Source organism: Pseudorca crassidens, chromosome 7, assembly GCF_039906515.1.
Source record: "Pseudorca crassidens isolate mPseCra1 chromosome 7, mPseCra1.hap1, whole genome shotgun sequence".
Classification (NCBI taxonomy): Eukaryota; Metazoa; Chordata; class Mammalia; order Artiodactyla; family Delphinidae; genus Pseudorca; species Pseudorca crassidens.
Genome location: NC_090302.1, coordinates 2,313,816 through 2,333,714, shown reverse-complemented (window position 1 = coordinate 2,333,714; position 19,899 = coordinate 2,313,816). Strand labels below are relative to the sequence as shown.

General features: G+C 61.4%; 1 protein-coding gene and 1 long non-coding RNA gene across 4 annotated transcripts; both read left to right on the top strand.

Moving 5' to 3' along the window:
* Nucleotides 1-3,347: 3,347 nt before the first annotated feature.
* Nucleotides 3,348-10,236, top strand: LOC137227271 (uncharacterized). The gene is made up of 3 exons (XR_010944755.1): nt 3,348-3,610; nt 4,474-5,433; nt 10,028-10,236. It is a non-coding gene; the product is annotated as an uncharacterized lncRNA (long non-coding RNA).
* Nucleotides 10,237-11,032: 796 nt separating this feature from the next.
* On the top strand, nt 11,033-18,446 carry SLC2A6 (solute carrier family 2 member 6). 3 transcript variants are annotated; one of them, XM_067742725.1, is made up of 10 exons: nt 11,033-11,229; nt 11,770-11,932; nt 12,916-13,122; nt 13,762-13,861; nt 14,604-14,700; nt 15,130-15,277; nt 15,906-16,014; nt 16,271-16,456; nt 16,668-16,813; nt 17,674-18,446. In XM_067742725.1, the coding sequence occupies exons 1-10, from the start codon at nt 11,138-11,140 to the stop codon at nt 17,827-17,829; spliced, it is 1,404 nt and encodes a 467-aa protein (XP_067598826.1). In that variant the 5' UTR covers nt 11,033-11,137; the 3' UTR covers nt 17,830-18,446. The 3 variants fall into 3 exon arrangements, with proteins under 3 accessions (XP_067598826.1, XP_067598825.1, XP_067598828.1); XM_067742724.1 differs by having other exon boundaries at nt 11,034-11,229; nt 14,489-14,700; nt 15,125-15,277; XM_067742727.1 differs by lacking the exon at nt 11,770-11,932 and having other exon boundaries at nt 11,097-11,229; nt 14,489-14,700; nt 15,125-15,277.
* The last annotated feature ends 1,453 nt before the right edge of the window (nt 18,447-19,899 follow it).

Here is a 19,899-nt window from a genome sequence, read left to right as displayed (position 1 = left end):
TGCGCATTCTGAGACGAAGCCTTCAAAGGTCGGGGACGGCTGAGGACAGGCACCCCATCTGCTTCTTCCCCTGAAACTGCAACCATAATTCCAAACACATGGGGCCAATCCAGGGCTACAGGCAGCTGGAAGCCAGGCCCAGTCTGGGGAGACACGGGGACATAAGAGGCACACACGGCACACACGTGGCATCTACGAGGGTCGCCCCACACCCAGGCCAGCCCCAAGTGTCCAAGGCTGCCCCCTCCCCGCAGGCTGACTGCAGCCCCCAGCCACCCAGTACCAAGCCGCTTCCCACCCTGGGGCCTCGGAACCACCGCCCCCTCCCCAGAGCCCCCCCACGCTGGCCGGCCCCACCAGGTGCCCTCCGCCGGTACCAGGAAGCCTGCGTGGTCCCCACTCCAGGCCGGGCCTGGAGCCCTTTCCTGTACGCCCTCCGGCCAAGCTTCTGTCTCACCCCACTAGACCCGGAGCCCCCTCCGGGCAGGGCCGGTCCGATCCCACTGCCCGGCCAGGAGCTGGGCACCAAGCAGCATTTGAGGGCAGGGTAGACCTGTAACAAAGCTCAGGGGCCAGGCCAGCCCGTCCAACAGGACGGGGGGGCACTTTGTCAAAGCACGTACACACACATACACACGTGCGTACATATATGTGCGTGTGTGTCCACACACCTGTGCATGTAGAATGGGCTCGGCCTCCTGGCCTCCCTCCCGGGGCAGCGAGTGTTGTGCACCCTGAGAAGAAGGGCTGGTGGGAAAACGGGGTCGGGCACCATCTCCACACAGGGCAGGGAGCTCTCACCCCCCGGCGGGGTACCATCCGAGGTGCGCAAAGAACCCAGGTCCCAAGAGGTCGGGGTGCTCACACCCCCAGACACGGCTCAACTCCAAGCCCGAGTTCCTCTCCCTGGAGACTCCCATCTCCACACTCCCTTCTGGAAACCCCTGTGGTGGACACTGAGAGCGGCAGAGAGGTTGGGGCTCCCCCCCGCCCCCCAGGCAGGGGCCCCCACCCCCATCTCCCCCCAGACCAGGATTAGGAGGCCCCCAGGGCTGGGGCTGCGGCCCCGACCGACCGCCTTCCAGCCGATCTCTGCCTGTGGCCGGTGGACATTCCCGAGGGCGGGGGAGGAAGTGGAGAGTGGCCTGGGCCCTGGACGAAGCCCACCCGGCAGAGTCCAGCCTGCCCATCAGGCGGCCCAAGGTCCTTCCCCGGATGGCGTGCTGCTCCCGGCAGAGGTGCTGGAGTCGAAGGGCCTGGGTGCAGATCCCACGGCTGCACAACGGGGACACTTGAAAGGAGATGGCCAGGCCTGGTCTGTCCTCCTGGCCTGTTGTCAGTGGCTCTGAGCACAGCCCCGGGGGAGGGGGAGACCCCTGGGCGCAGACCCTGCCTGTTCCTCTTGCCCCCCAGCCCCCAGCCCTGCCCACCACAGAACGGGGTGAGCCCATGGCCCACAGACAGGGGGCAGAGTTCCCCCTCAGCCACCTCCCAGGACAGGGACGTCGCCGGGTCTCAGAACAGCTCTGAGCCTCGGAAGAGAGGAATCCCCCCGCGCCGCAAGGAGAGGGGCGATTCTCAGTGTCTGCACACAGACTGTGCTCCAGAAGCACCATCAGACAACAGCCTAATAAACCGCCCTCACTGGCCCCCGTCCTCCCCGACTCGCCGGAACCCCAAAGGTCTAGTCCTGGGGGGACCAGGCCCCTGCTGGACTCTCAAGCACCCAGCCCCACCCCAAAGCGCCCTCGGGTCTCCCAGCAGAACATTTTTGACGTATTCTAAGCCGTCAGCAAAACAAGATGAAAATTCAGTAATTGCTTTTGGCAGGAGTCCACGGGCCAGCACAGGGGCCAGAAATAACCGGGGAGAGGTTTCCTGGGCCACCTGCAGCCCGGGGGCCTCTGTGTGGGCTCTGAGCCTGACCCTGCTGCCACCGCTGCCTGGCGGCCCAGACAGTGGGGACGGGGGGGTGGAGGGACGCTGGAGGGACGCGAGGGAGCGGCCAGGACAGAGCGAGGCTGTCGCTTACACGCTGCAAACCGGGAACTTCCGGAACAAGTTCCCGGTTTTCGGTCCAGCCATCCGAAAAAATGTAATGTCATACTTGAGCGAGAGAAGTAGCTGCTGTGCCGCTTAGCGGCCCAGAAATAGTTGGCTGAGTCCCGGGAGAGGGTGTTGGCCAAGGCGGTTAAAAGGCAGAAACGCCAGGCTGGCCGGGCGGAGCTCACCCCCAGCCCCACCCCCTGCAGGCCTGGCCAGTCGCGGCAGCAGGGGAGGGGTGTGAACCCCAGCGTGGTTAGAACCAGGGTCACTGCGCATCTGCCCGGGGCGGGGGGACCTGGGTCTGACCCTTCCCGGCACAGAGGCCAGAGCGGGGAGGAACCCACTTCACCCCGTCAGATCAGACCCCAGCCCACAGCACGGGACCCAAGGAGGGGCTGATGGCCGGCACGGGGACTGACTGCTGAGCCTCACCCTGCCCTTTTTCTGTTGCCTTTGTGTGTCCCAAGCAGGACCCACCTGTACATGTGGCGTGCGTGGCCGAGGCCCCGAGAAGGTCCCCAGAAGTGTCTGCCAGGGGGAGTCTGGCCAGGTCTTTGGTGAGAAGGAGACCAGAGGGGTCCAGCCAGGGCTGGGCTCTCGGCACCGGCTGCCCCACATCCTAAAGAAGGCTGGCGGGGCTTCCCTAGTGGCACGGTGGTTGAGAGTTCGCCTGCCAATACAGGGGACACGGGTTCGTGCCCCAGTCTGGGAAGATCCCACATGCCGCGGAGCGGCTGGGCCCATGAGCCATGGCCGCTGAGCCTGCACGTCCGGAGCCTGTTGCTCCACAACGGGAGAGGCCACGGCAGTGAGAGGCCCACGTACAGAATAAAGAAGGCTGGCTATGCCCTCCCTCTGCCCACCTGTCCACCTGCTGTCTGTGCCGGTCCCGTCTCCTTGGGAGGGGGAGGGGGCTTCCACCTGTCACCTCATTCCCGTCTCTTTAACCATCACCTTGCGGAGGACACAGGGCGGGAGCAGGCCCCATGGTGCCAAAGCTGCACTTGGTCTCGGCGAGGGCCCTGGGGGTGCCCGCCTCCCACTGGGAAGTTAGGCCGGGCTGTCCTTGTCTCCTCGTCCTTCTCCTCCCAAGAGGCACCTGGATGCCCCTGAGGACTAGTCCCCAGTGGCCCTCTCAGGGCCGAGGGGTGAGGATGCCTAGCTCTGAAGCGCACCCACGAGCCCCCCCACTTCAGGCTCCAGGCCACTTAATCCCCGGGTGAGAAGGGGGTTGATGGCCTGTATCAGTTAGGAGTGCGCGAGGCTGCAACACACAGAAAACCAGCTCTCACAACAAGGCGTCCAGGCCCCACATCACCAGAGATCGAGCTCCCGCTTCATCCCTGCCCACCGTCCTAGCCTGGGCTCCCACCTCCCGGGTGCAAGAGTGCTGCTGCCTCACCAGGCAACATGACTGAACTCCAGGCAGGAAGAAGCGGCTAGGACCCAAAGCCTCGCTCATCAGGAAGGTGGTCCTCCATGGACACTCCTGTCTACACCCTTGGCCAGAACGGACTCACGTGGGCACCCAGCTGCAGGGCGTCTGGAGGACCTGTGTGTTTAGGTAAGCACGTTGCCCCCCCAAACACAACTGGGGCCCTTTTAGGAAGGAGGCAGAAAGGAGTAGAGGTGGCAGTGTGGCCCCACCCAACCGCAGACTGATGAGGAAATGGCTCGGGCTGCGGGACTCTCCCAAGGCCGCACAGCTGGGCAGAGCCGGAAAGGGAGGAAACGATGGGAAAACCTCTTTCCCCAAAGGAGAAGCCTCCCGGCCCCCGGGGCCACTTGAACCCTGACTTGTAAACACCCAGGAGCCCGTGCCCAGGCTGGGAGGAAAGAGGCCAGCTCCACTCCATCGCCAGGCTCCTACAGGGAGGGCACGTGGATGAAACACACGTGCACACACGTGCACGCACAACAACTGCATGTATATACACACGTACATGCACGCATGCAAATACAGATGTTCACGGTGTACGTAGAGTCGCACACACACACCGGCACACGGGGGCACACGGGGGCACACGCATACACACAGGCGCGTGTACGGAGATGGCCACACGTGCATGTGCGTTATGTGCAAGTACACACGCGGTGCACGTGTTTGTAGCACGTGGGCACACATGTGTGCGTGCAGGCATGCATGTACACATACGCACCAACACACATACACACTCGCACACGAGCTGCTGGCTCCCAGCCACTCGCTGCCGATGGGCTCAAGGAGCAGGCTGCCAGCCCCACGCCAGGACCCTCTCTGGCTTGCCCACCCCAGGCCCAGCCCATCCTGTCACCCTTGGCGACGTCCAGCCCACCAAAAGCCCAGACTTTCCTAAGCTCAGGCCTCTGGCTGCCCCGGCACCCCTGGAAGAGGGGGGAGACAGGGCAGGAAAAACCCCAAATGGGACCACAGCGTTTATAAAACAGGTCACTGAATTACACAGAACGATATTTCCCTCGCCGGTGCAATTCCTTCCTGGACCAGCTTCACACAGATGCCCGTGCTGGCCTCAAGCGCTACAGAGGGGGCTCGGCAGCCTGGGAGAACCACAGGGGCTGGGCCGGATTCAGTGAGGGGCTGCTGGAACCGCGACGGAAGCCACACGCATTTTCTTGGGCGCTGGACAAAGATACAAACAAGGGGCCGCACACATCTGCTCTCACCCCGTGTCGGGCAGTGGGCAAGGCTGAGGCCTCGGGCGAGGCCCGGAGGGGCTTCTCCTCCCTTCCCTGCTCCCCGGAGGACACAGGATATCCCCTCGGGAGGGCTCTTGATAAGCATTTGTCCAGTGCATCCTGGAGGATCCTGGGGCCTCCAGCCCTGACCTGAAGATCTCCACGACCCTCCCAGCCTCAAAAAAGCACATCTTCCTTTGTCAAGGGCCAAGAAGGGGCCACTGCGGGGCAGGAAGGCTCCGGTGATCCTGGGCAGACCACCCCCTCCCCGCCCCCGCGCCTTTGTTCAGAGTTCTCCCCCACCCCCTCTGCCTTCGGCCTGATGCTTTTTTGGTAAGGAGATTATAGATACGGAAATAGAGGGAAAGAAGATAACTAGCAAATGGTAAAAGAAGTTTTCTCCACGTAGTCCGATTTGCACTTATCCACAATCTCAAAATTTAAAAAATAAAACAAACACCTTCACTTCCTCTGCCCTGAAGGGAACGCTAAAGGGATGGTGTAGTTCTGACTTCAGCCACCAGGTGGCGGCCAAGACCAGCGCATCCCGTCTCTGACTGGCCTCAGCCCTGGGGAGGGTGCGGGGCTTCCTCCAAGGGTTTTCTGGGTTCCAGGAGGAGGAAAAGGGACGGACACAAAGGGAGACTGTGTGCTGCGGAGGTGACCACAGAATGCCTACCTACTGGGGGGCCCTCCCAACGATGCCCCGAAGTAGGTATTGCCATCCTCATTTGATGACTGGGAAACCGAGGTTTGGAATGGAGAAGGGCCTTGTCCACCATCACACGGCCCAGCATGGGCAGAGCCTGGGCTGGAGCTCTCGTCCCCCGACTCGTTCTGATTCATTCCACCAATACCCAGAGGTCACCTGGCTTTATTTGCAACACTCAGGATGGCGGTACAAGGATGGGGACCCCGCCACACCCCGCAGCCAGCCAGGACGGGACGGTTTTGAGGCCCATCTGCCTGGGCACTCTCGGCTGCCCCAGGTCCTCAGCCCACCTTCTGTGGCCGTCCCCAGACGTGAGGCTCCAGCAGCGACTTTCTGCTGAAGACTCCGGGGCTCATCGGGGTTCCTGCCCTCCAATGGGAGGGAGTTGGGGGCCTCCTGGGGTCCCACTGGGGCTGCCACGGGCGAGGGCTGAGCGGCTGGCCACAGGATTTGGCCCAGGGTGTGGCTGGGGGGGGCCAGGGATACCCACACCCCCTGCTTGGGAGCCCACATTAGCAAAAACCTCGGAGGGCCCTGTCCCATACCAGCCAGGCCGAGAACAAGAGGAACAACAGAACCAGAGCCGCAGCCAGGGTCAGGGAGGGCACCAGGTCCGAGTCCTCGGGGCCAGGGATGGCATCAGCCGCGGCATGGTGGGGGGGGGGGGGTGCGGTTGCACCAGACAGCTGGGTGTCAGAGACCTTCTCACCGGGGGGCCCTGGCTGGCCCATCTGTGAGGCGGAGGTGAGGGACAGGACTCCGTTTGGGAAGGGCCCACCACCCACCTCTCACTCGGGAAGCCCCCCAGACACAGCAGGAGCCAGGGGCCAAGAGGTGCCCCAGAGGTGACCCTGGGCAGTGACTCCCTGAGCCTTGATTTTTTCCTCTGTGAAATGGAGATGCCAAAGACCACCCTGGGAGGATAAGGACCAGATGAGACAGCCCCTGGGCCGCTGGCGTTCCCTCCAACCTCCTCACCTTCTCCCTTGAGATGACAGGGGCTGGAAGTCAGGACCTTTTCCCCTGCGCCAGGGGGTCTGGAATGCAGCTAGGCTAGTTTCTGGGGCAGTTGAAAGCCAGCAGCCTCGTCTGGAGGGACTAGAACTGCGGGAGGATTTGTATCAAGGCTACCAGCTGCTCTCTGCCCACACGGCAGCTAAGGAAGTGGGCACCAGGTTACATCCATCTTACAGATGAGAAAAAGGAGGCTCAGTAAAGGAAGTGGCTCCCGAGAAGCCCCAGAGCTTGGCAGGGAGGGTCCTGGCAGCCTGAGACCCTATTCTCGGGCTCCTCTTCCATACAGGGACAGAGTGTGGACTAGGTCACTTAAGCTCCAATGCCCTAGACCAGCCAGCAAGGTCCAGGAGACAGGGAGTGGCCTCTGCCCAGCCCCTTCCCAACCCCAACCCCGGCAGTTCTCAGGACATTTACCTTCCAGCCATTGGGGCTCCCATGTCCTGGAAGAGGGCTGCCCCGGAGCTTCCAGACTCCCCAGGGACAGACACCAGTGAGTGGCAGCCTGGATGGATCAACTAGGCGCTCTTTCCACTAAAGCAGCCACCCCCTCTGGGGCTTCCCCCAAGGAGTGGCCGGAGCTGCGAGGCGGGGAAGTGAGGGCCCCAGCCCCCGCGTGGGTGTGTCCAGGGCTTTCCTGGGCCCAGCAGAAACAGGTTCCTCAACTCCCAGACCTGGGCTTCCTGCTGCCGCTTAGCTTCCGCATGGGACCTGGGGGAGGCTAAGAAGAAGGGCAGGCTCTAAATTCAAGCCAGCAAGGGGTCTCCTGGCATTGGCTGTGTGCCCATGCTGTGCCAGGCGCAGGGTGGGAGGGAGGGGGGGATAGTCCCACCCCACCCCCAGAGGCCAGGTTCCAGAGCAGCCCATCTGGGGCTGACCCAGATGAGAGTGGGCAGGAGAGAAGATAGGAGGGTTCAGAGGCCTGAGGACCACAGAAATGATCTTTGCTGAAGGAAATTATCCCTTAAGGGCAAAGATGTTCAGCACACTGCTAATTTTAAAAGCAAAAAGGTGTGAAATAACCTTAATGCCCATGACAGAAGATTCATGAGCAAATCCAGGTTCGTCCACTCAAGAACCTTAAGAAGCCGGTAAGACAGGATTATGAACAAGGAGAGTCATTCCAGCTTTATTCTTTTAGCCCAAAACTGAAAATAGCCTGTCCAGGATAGTTAAATTGACACAAGACAGATTAACAGAAGGAGAAAAAAAACAAATTGAATTTCCTACATGCCGAGGTCTCATAGATACGGGCCCCAAAGAAATGACCAAAGCAGGCAGCTTTTATGCTTTTTAGACAAAGAAACAACAAATTTGTGAAGAACTGACAAGACAAAGAAACTTACGTTTGGGTACTCATTAGCGAGGAAACTAGGCAGAGTTTGTTACACAGCCTTCTTGCCTGGAATTCCCCATCTCTGGTGATAAGGATGTCTCTCTACCTCCTGGTGCAGGAAGGGTATATTCCACATGGGAGATTTATTTTCTGCTTTCAGGGGGACAGAGAGGAGGGTCAGAGTGCCCTTCTTGCCTCCACTGTTTCTCAAGTAACTTTAATTCAGCATAATCAGTCTGCCCCGTTGGCATATTTGGGGGTGGCTTGCCCCGAGCTTCGTGAAACCCAACCACCCATCAAAGGATGGAACTTAACACACACAGCAACAGAAAGAGAACAAGCCACTAGAAAGCACAGCACGGATGGACCTCATAGATGTACTGAGTAAAAGAAGCCAGAAAAAAGCACTTAATATATGGTTCTCTTTCTATGAAACTCTAGGAAAGATTAATGTACAGTCACAGAAAGATGGTTAGTGGTGTCTTAGGGATGGAGGAGGAGTGTTGACCGGGAAGGGGCACCAGTATACTTCTTGGAGGATGGAAATGTTCTATGCCTTGACTGGGGGGCCACTGCGTGATACAGCTGCCAACACTCATCAGTCTACACACTTAAAATGGGTTCATTTTACTGTGTGTAGATTGTCCCTCAATAAAGCTGACTTTAAAGGGAAAAAAAAAGCCAGAAACAAGAGCAGGATTCCATTCAAGAGGTTCAAGGGCGGGAAAATCTAATCCACAATGACAGAAATCAGAGCGACGGGACCTCAGGAGGGTGGGCATGACTGGGAAGGAACACTTGGGATTTTCTGGGGGTGATCAGAAGCTTCTTTCTGGATCTGAGCCGTGACTCCTGGGTGCGCACAGAATTTGATTCATTGAGCTGCACCTTTAAGATGTTACGGAGCTCAGGTCTGGCTGCTCGAAGCTTGAAAGCCAATACTCAAGAAACAGGTGTTGGTAGGAAAGGAGAGGTTGCTTCATACAGGAGGCCAGCAACCCGGGGGGAGAAGGCAGACTTGTGTGTCCAAAAGCCAACTCCCCCTGCCAATCAGAGCCTTTAAAGGGGAGTTTCGGGGGTGTACAGGCAAAGGGAAGGGTCTACATGCAGAAACAGCACAGTCAGCTCCGACAGTCATCTTGAAATTGGTCTTGCGGTGGGCTCATCAGTGTCTTGTTTTAAGCACAGTTTAATCTTCAGTTCCAGGGCTGGTTTGTGCCCATTTCTTTCAGGCCAGTTCTTGGAATGGAGATGGAGCAGTTTATGTCATGGCTACAGTGTGGTCTTCATGGAGTTAACCCTTTCCACCGAGTGGGGGTTTCAGTATTGGCAAAACAGCTCAAAGGGTATGACTCAGAATGTTATCCATAGCCTTTGAGGAGGAACTAAAGGTCCTTGACTTTGTTTAATGACGAAACACTATTATTTTGTCCTGTTTGCTTTTCTTTGCTTCTGCATTTTTTCACTTCTCTGATTAAATTTATTCTATGGATAAAGTTTTCCTACAGACAAAAGGCAGGCGGAGGACATGGAGGGGGCAGTCTGTCCTGGGAAGGCCCCACGGGGTCCGGCTCGGTTTTGACGTGTTACATCTCAATTTTCAAAATATGGTCACGAGGACGATGCAACATTACAGCAAGGGTCACCACTTATTGGGTGTGCCTGAGTCCAAAGACTATACCCTTGACGGCAAACAAATGCTTAAAACACAGTGTGAAGTGGTCACACAGTCAGATGCACACTCGATGGGCCAACACACAAAACAGACACATGGGGAAACGAGAGGAAGGAAAGACACTAAGATTCCAGCAGGGTGAGGCTGTTGGCAATGGATGTGGCCTTCCCACATCTCTGTTTTCTCTATTCTAATATATGTGGTTACATTTTGATGATTATAAAAGAGAACTGTAACAACTTTTTTAAACACTTTGCTATTTTGAGAGCTAAACTTTGGAAATAACCCAAATGTTCAACGACAAAGAGTCGGTTGTAAAATACATGTGGCACATCCACTCAGCAGAATAGGGTCTGATTCAGCCTCCTCCATCTGAAAAAGTCCAAAGGGAGAGCTGGAACTAGTAATTCCGTTTTGTTGTTTTTGTTGTGTGGTGTGTGCGTGTGTGGTTTGCGTTTTTGTTTGGTCGGTTGGGTTTTTTGTGGGTGGTGGTGGTGTTTTGTTTTAAGAATGGGCTTCCAGGGCCTCCCTGGTGGCGCAGTCGTTGAGAATCTGCCTGCCAATGCAGGGGACACGGGTTCGAGTCCTGGTCTGGGAAGATCCCACATGCCGCGGAGCAACTAGGCCCGTGAGCCACAACTACTGAGCCTGTGCGTCTGGAGCCTGTGCTCCACAACCGGAGAGGCCGTGACAGTGAGAGGCCCGCACACCGCGATGAAGAGTGGCCCCTGCTCGCCGCAATTGGAGAAAGCCCTCGCACAGAAACGAAGACCCAACGCAGCCAAAAAAAAAAAAAAAAAAAAAAAAGAATGGGCTTCCAGGGAATTTTCAGGTTCTTTCTTATTTCTAAGTGCTATCTTATTACCTGGATGATTGGCTACAAGCCCAAGTCACTCCTGCAATCAGAAATGGGGAAAATCCAAGTCTCGCCCACTGGAATCGCCACCCCCCCCCCCCCCCCCCCCCCCGCCTTCACTCCACACACCTTCGGCTGCGGCTGTCCCAGATACTCGCGAACCTGATTTCACCGCGTCAAGGGGACAGCAGTGACTCAGAGACGCGATGTGGCAGGGAGAGAGGGCGTCGAGCGCAAGGCGGAGCACACAGCCTTCGTCTCCACAAGTGTTCGCTGTGTGACCTTTGCGCGTCACGGCCCCTCTCTGGGCTTCAGCTTCCTCCTGCTTATAGCAACTGGGCTCCGGGGTGGGACGCAGTCCGCGCCCCAGGGCTGGTACCCAGCTTGGACCCAGACGCGGACACAGACGAATGGGGAAGGGCGCTGCCTCCAGGCCCTGCACGACTTTCAAGCGGCTCCCTCCGTGCGGGTTCCCATCCGCTAAGCGAGCCCCGGGGCCTCCAGGGGCGCACGAGGGGCCTACCGCGTCCAGGGAAAACCCTGCCGCCCCGTCCGGGCTCCTCCGCCCTACACCCGAGTCGGCTACAGGGTAAAGCCCGGCCGCCCCACCCCAGCGCCGCACCCCGCATCCTCAGCATCCGCACCACTCGTGGCCGCCTCATTGGCCGGCGCCCGCTCTGCAGGGCCGCCCCGCAGCCAATCGCGGTCATGGGGGCGGAGCTGCGGGCTCAGCCGGATGCTCCCAGCAGCTGCGGCCGGACGCGCCTCTGGCCGGAGCTGCCCCTGCCCCTCGGCGGCGCACCCTGACAGGAGAAGCCGGCCATGCAGGAGCCGCTGCTGGGAGCCGAGGGCCCGGACTATGACACCTTCCCCGAGAAGCCGCCCCCGTCACCAAGGGAGACGACGCGGGTCGGGTGAGAGCCTCTAGGCATAGGGTCTGCGGGTGGCGGCTAGGGATGGCCCTGGTATCCTCCAGTGGGCAGCTGGCTCCCATCTCGGGCCTCCACTGACTGTCGGTGAGTGGCCACCAAGGGGCCATCTGGTTCCCTCCTGCCCCAGACACACTAGTCCTATTTAAGGAGCCGGTCCTCCTGAGTACAGGGCCCAGCCCCCAATTGGCAGAGACAGGGCGACTGAGACCCAGAGGGGGCGAGGGGCTTGCCTAAAGTCACACAGTAAGCCTTGAATGGCAAAGCTGGGGGCAGACACCGAGCCTCCTCTGTGGGAACAGTGCTCTGCACCTGCGTCTCAGCCACAGCAGTGGGCTGCAAGGGCTGTCCTCATGCCCTCGGGGTTTCCCAAGGGAGCTGGTGCTCAGGCCTGGGAGGTGCCAGTCTGACCAGCTCTTGACCCAGCCGTCCCCAGCACGACCCTCTGAGCGGGTGGCCAAGACAGGCAGCAGTTAGGCGAGGAGGGACTCAGATTCTGACTGCTCTGCACCCCCCATGCACCAGGGCCCTGCAGAACAAGAGGGTGTTCCTAGCTACCTTCGCCGCTGTGCTGGGCAATTTCAGCTTCGGGTATGCCCTGGTCTACACGTCCCCTGTCATCCCAGCCCTGGAGCACTCCTTGGACCCAAACCTGAGTCTGACCAAAACCCAGGCATCCTGGTTCGGGGTAAGAGCCATGCTCTGAGCTGGAGGGGGGCAGGGACGCACTGAGCTCCGTCCCAAGCTAGGAACCCCCCAAAGGTCAGCCTTGGGACCCCCTCCAGGGCCCTGGTCTGCCGCCCCCCACACCCACTCCAGGGTGGGGTGGGTGGAGTGAGGCCAGATAATGGCTGTGAAATAAAAGGAGGAAGTGAAAGCTGATGGAGAAGGGAAGGAGCAGGTGGGGAGGTGTCCCTTAAGGCCTCCACCCAGTGGGGCTGAGGGCTCCCCAGATCCCCCCACCCAGAGCTGGGCTGTCGTAGCAGAGAGGACACCTCCCTGGAGGAGGGGTGGCAGGAGAATCAGCTACTAATGGAAAAAGCACTGCTGGGGCACAGAGGGTCCCAGGATAGATGGTGGGCATGTAAGTAGGAAGAGCACAGGCCCCAGGAGTCCCAAGATTCTAGAATAACAATCTCAGCGGCCTCAGATTTACAACCACAACACGTTAGCTAAGATGATAATCCCCAGTGCAGACGGCGCACCTAGTGTGTGCCGGGCCTGTGCTAGGCACCTGCCACGAGAGCCGGTTTACTCCAGGGCCAACCCTATGAGGGGGGTGCTACCGCTGTCCCCATAATGCAGCTGAAGAAACTGAGGCTCAGACAGGCTGAGCACTGTGCCCAGGTCACTGACCGGATCCAACCTGGTCCACTCGACAGGGAATCCGAGAACCCCCAAATCTTAAAATCCCAAGGGCTTCAAGTCACAGAGTTCTCCTGCCTGCTCTATCACAGTGCTAGACATCTAAACATCAGGCTGGACAGAGCCACTGCAGACAGCTCTTGTGGCATCCCTAACAAACAGCTGTCCACATGCTGCTTGTACCCCTCTGGAGACAGGAGGCTCACTACCATCCAGGGCCCTAGTCCGGCAGCCCAGGCTCCTGGGACAGCCTAGAAAAGCAGCTGTCTCTAGGCTCTGACGGGGCCCTGCACCCTTTCCCTGCAGTCCGTGTTCACCTTGGGTGCGGCGGCCGGGGGCCTCAGTGCCATGGTGCTCAACGACCTCCTGGGCCGGAAGCTGAGCATCATGTTCTCGGCTGTACCCTCGGCGGCCGGCTATGCGCTCATGGCAGGCGCCCACGGCCTCTGGATGTTGCTCCTGGGGAGGACGCTGACGGGCTTCGCTGGGGGACTCACAGCCGCCTGCATCCCGGTAAGGCCAGGACTGCCCACCCCGGTCCTCTCACTGCCTCACCATCAGCTGAGGCCTCCTGGCCTCGGAGCCCCCTGGTCAACAGGGATGTGTTTGCCAGGGAGCCTCAGCTCAGCCCCACCAGGGCAGCTAATTTGGGGGGAATCTGACACCAGTCCCAAGCCGCCCCCAGCTCTGGACTCCCCAAACTTCCTGTCCTGAGTCCTGACAGACACATTGCTCAATCAGAGAAAATCCACATTGAGCAACGCAACAAGAAAGGGAAGGGAAGTCCCTGCCCTGCACCCTTCCTGGGACCCCCTCGTCATACCCACCATTCCACACACCCACTCGGGGACTGGGCAAGCCCGGCATGGGACGAAGGCCCCTGAAGGAGCAGAGGCCAGAGTCCGGGTGCCCTCGGGCCTCCCGATTCCCAGCCTCACGCCCCCACGTCAGAGCTGAGCGCTTCTGCCCACTTGGCAGGGCGACTGAGGCCCAAGGGAGGCCATGCCGTGAGTCACGATGCGGAGGAGAACCCCGCTGGAAGCCCCCGCTCCCTGCTCCCCACGGCTCACCAGGCCACCTGTGCTACCTCAGCCGGGCCCGGGCACCTGTGTTCTCAGCGGAGGCCGGGGTGGGGGGGGATGTGTCTTGCAGGTGTACGTGTCTGAGATTGCTCCCGCAGGCGTCCGTGGGGCCCTGGGCGCCACACCCCAGCTCATGGCCGTGTTCGGATCACTGTCTCTCTACGCCCTTGGCAAGTATCATCCACAGGCGCTCTAGGCGCCTCCCCCGTGTGCAGGCCGGGGGGTGACGGGGTGCCGCTGAGCAGCCGGGGGTGGGAAGGGATGAACGTGCCCCAGACGGATTCCATGCTGGGAGGCCAGAGGCATAGCTGCCTTCATGCTGTGTGCCTCCAGGCAATTCCCTGCTCCTCTCTGGTCACGAGGTCCCACCCCTAACTGGGCAGGGAGGGCTTCTCTTGGGCTGGCAGCCTTTAAACTGTCTTTTGACAGCAGAATGTTTTGTCAAATAGTCTTAGGTGGGAAGACCATAGAGAAAAGTGATCAGAGTGCAGCCAGCTGAGGTGGGGTGGGGGTTTGGCGGTAGAGGCCCCAGGACCTTGCTGCTCAGGCTACTCCTCCATCACCTTGCCGTGGCCCTTGAGACCCTCCAAGGACCTGGGCCCTGTGCCAGGGGCCAGGCAGTCCCTGTGGCCCCTCTTGATTGAGACCGCAGAGGCCTGGAGCAACCAGGGTAGGCTTCCTGTAGGAGGTGGCCCGGGGACTCACACCTGAGGGCAAATGAGGCTGCTCAGAGGCCCCGGTGGGAGGGGTTCTGGGCCCAGAGCAGCCGCAGCTCCTCACCCGCTCCTTGTGCCCAGGCCTGCTGCTGCCGTGGCGCTGGCTGGCCGTGGCCGGGGAGGGGCCCGTGCTTGTCATGATTCTGCTGCTCAGCTTCATGCCCAACTCACCTCGCTTCCTGCTCTCGAGGGGCAGGGACTCGGAGGCGCTGCAGGCCCTGGCCTGGCTGCGAGGGGCTGACGCTGACATCCGCTGGGAGTTCGAGCAGATCCAGGACAACGTCCGGAGACAGGTGTGGGAGGCGTGGGCGCCTACAGCACTGTGGGGCTGTGGCCATTTCACTAGGCCATCACAAGCCTCAGTTGCTTTTCCTGGAGAACAGGGATAAGAGCAGTTCCCACCTCTAGGAACAAGGGGTGGGGGGGTGCGATGTCGTGGCCCCTGGCCCAGGGCGCATGTGCTGTGCGGTGGATGCCTGGGGGCCCGGCGATACTGACAAGCAGGAGTCTGCCTTGGCCCACCCACTGATCCAAGAGCCTGGGTCCACGCGGGGGTCCCCGGGCCTGTCCCCAGAGCCAGGGTCGCCTCTGTGCTGGGGATCTTCCCTGGAGGAGGGAAGAGGGGAGCCTCCTACCCAGCCCCATGCAGCCCAGGGCAGGTTGATGCCAGCCGGAGGGGTGGGCACAGCCCCCTCAGCGGCAGCCTCGTGCCTCCAGAGCAGCCACCTGTCGTGGGCCGAGGCCCGGGACCCCCACATGTACCGCCCCATCGTCATCGCCTTGCTGATGCGCTTCCTGCAGCAACTGACGGGCATCACGCCCATCCTCGTCTACCTGCAGTCCATCTTCGACAGCACTGCCGTCCTGCTGGTGAGAGCCCGGCCCCACACCACCCGCTCTGCCCCCAGATCCGGGGAGGGCATCCCCGCGGAGCATCTGCCCTGTGCCGGGGTCTGGGGTGCACGCACACGCGCAGACACCAGCGTCTCTTAACTGTTTCTGGGCCAACCACCTGTTCTCAGAGGAATGTTTGTAAACGAGGCTTGCATGTTTTAAAATAAGGTAGAATTACCAGGAAAACCAGTTCTATAGAAGCATAGACCCCCCGGGAGCCACAGACCCCAGGTTCAGAGCATCTGCCACCCACTGAGGAAGTACCTCCCCTCCAAACCTCAGCTTCCTCCTCTGCGAAGCCAGCATGGCTTCATCCACCCTTCCTGGGGCTCAGAGGGAGATGAGGTCTGAAGATGAGCGACAGCGTGGTTCCACAAGTTGTTGTGATGCCTGGATCCGGTGCCAGCCCTGGGCTTGGTGGTGGGCACAGCAGTTGCGCCCCTGCCTGCGAAGGCCCCACGGGCCGGGCTGGGTGACCAGCGAAACCGCCTGGCACAAAGCAGCTGAGCCTGGGGCCGGTCCCTGCAGAGCCTTGGCGGGGGCGGTGGGGCGGGGAGGAACAGCAGACTGGGGTCCCTCAGCCCCGGGGGCTTCCTCCTTGCAGCCCCCTGAGGATGACGCAGCCATCGTGGGAGCTGTGCGGCTCCTGTCCGTGCTGATTGCCGCCCTCACCATGGACCTGGCCGGCCGCAAGGCTCTGCTCTTTGTCTCAGGTGAGCCCAGGCTGCTCACCTGCACTCATTCACTCCTTCAGCAGCTGCCACGTGTCTTGCCAGCCCTCACGGTGGGAGCGCCAGGGGGCCTGGGTCAGCTGATGATGACACACATGCTGGGTGTGGCGGGAGCCCAAACGCGGGCTGGGTGGGAGCTGGCTGCCCTGCAGGGGACTGGGCCACACGGGGTACAGGGCGCTGAGGGGTGCTGGCTCAGAGGGTCCCGGCCCCCCGAGGGCCACCTGTCTGTCCACAGCAGCCAGCATGTTTGCTGCCAACCTGACGCTGGGGCTGTACGTCCATTTCGGTCCGAAGCCTCTGGCCCCCAACAGCACCATGGGCCTGGAGAGTGTGCCCCTGGGAGGCACAGAGCAGCCCCTGGCCACGCCCACCAGCTACCTCACCCTGGTGCCCCTGCTGGCCACCATGCTCTTCATCATGGGTAGGTGTGGCCGTGCTCTACGGGGTCTGGGGACAGGGCTGTCTTGGGTGTGAGGTGCGGGGACGCGCCGGTGTTGTGGGCGGTGTCACTGCCGTCCCGGAGGTTGGGGAGCCGTCCCTCAGCAGCTCCAGGGAGACACGAGAGGCCTTCTTCCCCACCCCCCCCCCACCGAAAAATGGGCTCTGAGCCCGCCCCTCCCCGCTTCCGGCAGGCTACGCCATGGGCTGGGGGCCCATCACCTGGCTCCTCATGTCTGAGATCCTGCCCCTGCGGGCCCGCGGCGTGGCCTCGGGGCTCTGCGTGCTCGTCAGCTGGCTCACCGCCTTTGCCCTCACCAAGTCCTTCCTGCTGGTGGTGGTGAGTGCTCTGCCCCGGGGACCTGGGGCCTCTCTGGCCGGTGCCGAGGGCCGTGCTGAGGCTTCTCCGCGTGTCCCCTCAGCCTTAGCACACACCCCCTTCACGCGGAGGCCAAGGGCCGTCAAGTGACAACATGCATTTCAGCAAACAGACTCGGCTCAGGGAACTGTTGGGAGAAGTCAGGTGACTGACCTCCCAGGCCAGGGTGGGACCCAAGTCCAGACAGCCACACCCGCCTGCCCTGCCTGTCACCCTCCGGGGTATCTGGGCCTTCTGTCTGGGTGGGCAGTTTGGGTCTCTCCGTCGAATGCTTCCCCATCCCCTTCCCCTTCACCCAGCCTCTTGGTTCAAACCCCCAGCAGGCCCTGAAGCCAACCACAACCTCCAGGTTCCAGCTCCCAGCTCCCAAGTGGGAGAATCTGATGGGGACAGCTTGGATGGGGCCTAGCCTGGTGCAGTCAGTGGGTCAGGGCAGGGTTGGGGGTGCCCCGAGCAGGTCAGCCACGCTGTGGTGGCAGGCCTGCCGCAAGCGGGCATGTGGGACAGCTCAAAATGAGAGGTGGGCACTGGGACCAAGGAGAGAGGCCGGTGTCTGGGGCAGGGTGGGCTCCGGCTGGGAGAAGTCAGTCCTGGGCCCAGCACAGAGGAAGGCTGCCTGCACCCCTCAAGGACTCGAATGCCCTGCTGAGGCACCTGGATTTCACGCTGGAGACGGTGGGGAACCCGGGGGTGGTCCAAGCAGGGGAACGAGATGAAGGCCTGCCCCCCAGGCTGGCTGATGCCTGCAGGGCCACAAGCTGGTGCTGGGGCGAAGGACCTTTAGTGCTCCCCTGTGACCCGGAGCCCCTCTTCTCCCCCAGAACGCCTTCGGCCTGCAGGCGCCTTTCTTCTTCTTTGCCGCCGTGTGTTCCGTGAACCTGGCCTTCACTGGCTGCTGTGTGCCCGAGACCAAGGGCCGGTCGCTGGAGCAGATCGAGTCCTTCTTCCGCAGCGGGAGGAGGTCCTTCCTACGCTAGGGCAGGGCCCCCACCGTTGAGGGCCAAACCACTGGGTGGTGGAGCGTGTCGGGGCCCCAAACCTGCACCCCGCGTCCAGGAGGCGGTGTCAACCCGCCGCCAGCCAGGGCACAGGAGGACCGGCCAGAGGCCTCACGGCACGGCACACGCACCAGCTCTGGGCAGGCAGCACCCCGTCCAGCCTCGGCCCTGGCTCAGGTGGCCCCAGTGTCACCCACTCATCGGCCAGACCCACCGACGGAGAGGGCAGCCACATGGCCCCGGGGCCAAGGCCTTGTTGGGCGACCTCGGGCCTAGTGCTCACTCACGCGTGGAGGGCCACGCCGAGGACACACAGGGCTGCTGGCGGTGGAGCGGCTCCGCACAGGACGTCGGCCCTCCTCCTGCTCTGATCACCTGGCGGCCATTGAGCCTCTTGGCTTTGGGGACCAAGACAGAAACCTGGGCCTGTGAGGCCTATGGACACCGCACGGACCGTCCTGGACCCCCAAAGGCCAGGACCCAGCGTGGACACTCCCTCCTACACCCACCCGCCTTCTGGGAACAGGAAGCGCTCAAGTTCAAGCTGTGTTCACCCTATTTATACAAATAAATCGGGCCACGGCCCAGGAGAGGAAGGAGTGGGGTTTACTCCAGGTGGGGGAGCTCCCCCAGTAGCCAGGCTGGACCCAAATTCTCAGCCAAGGTCGCCAGGGCCTGCTGCCCCAGGCCACCTCTCTACGGCCCCAAGCTGCCCACAGCCAGGCAGAAGGAAGAGGCAAGGGCCGTGGGCCCCCGGCCTTGGGGTTCCAGCCCCTCCTAGCTGTGCGAGCTCGGCCAAGCCACCATCCTTGCCTGAGATGCTGGGAGCAGGCCAGCACAGGGCCAGCAGCATAGGGGACCTCGATACCGTGGCAGTTACTCCCGGGGCTGGCCCCTGCTCAGCCGGTGTAGGGTCAGGGCATCCCTACCGCTTACTTAGTGGCCCGGAGGGAGACGGTAACAGGCTGACCACGCGGGAGACCATACAAACCGCTACCAGGCTTTACTGCTCAAAACGCAAGCCAAACACTGAGAGTAAACAAGGACCAGGAGAGGACAGAGCCCAGGGCCGCAGAGGAGGGAGAGGGCCCTGGCGGCCCCGCCCTTCCACCACCCGGCAAGGTGGGACCCGCCCCCCGACTGGGAGACAGGATCGCAGCTCCAGGGCTGCTCGGCTACGCTCATTCGGAACCTCGTCAAGTGACCTGCCCACTCTGGCCTGTGACCGAGGGGTTGGAGGGCCCACCCAACTTCCTCACAGGGCAGAAGCGCAAGCTTCCTCAACACACAGCCAGCCCTTCTCCTCCTGCAGCAAGAAGACCCCCACCAGCAAGGCCCCGGAGGCGGGGGTAGGAGTGACCCCAGAGTCCCACTTCCTGGGTAAGAATGAGCCAGGAGGGGCAGGCAGGGCCCTTGCTCCTCCTGGGAGGTAGACAGGCCTCATTCACGGCACACGCAGGAGAGAGACACACACAAACACACACACACACACACACACACACATGCACACACCCTGCTGGCCTGGAGAGACCTATAGCCCACAGCCCTTTGAACCCAGTGCTGGCCTGAGGAAATTGGTCCTGGAGGACCCCTGAAGGCACGTGTCGGGCTCCCTGCACAGCTGCTGGGGGACGCTGCTGTGCCCGGGACAGTGCCTGCCCTCCCAGCCTCAAACGCTAACAAACCCCAGAGATGAAAAGTCCCTCTGGGAAGCAAAGACCGGGGCGCAGCCCTGGGGCTGGATCCACAGAGCAGGAGCTGGCCCCTGGGCTCTGGGCGCCCAGAGCAGGCCCAGCCTGGGGTCCCGGGAGGGGCAGGAGCTGAGCCCCAGGCCACCCGGGCGGGCCAGGCCTGTCACACACGCCAATGGCTGAAACCAGTCCAGCAACCAGAGCGGCCGGTGGGCAGGGCGGAAGGAAGGGACGGCGCACGGAGGGAGGCTGGGGAGACGACGCGCACGTCCACACAGGCCCCGCTCCCTGGTGGCCTGGCACCCAGCGCAGTGGGGCAGCTCACAGTGGGAGCAGGGGCGGCTCTAGCCTCTGCCCA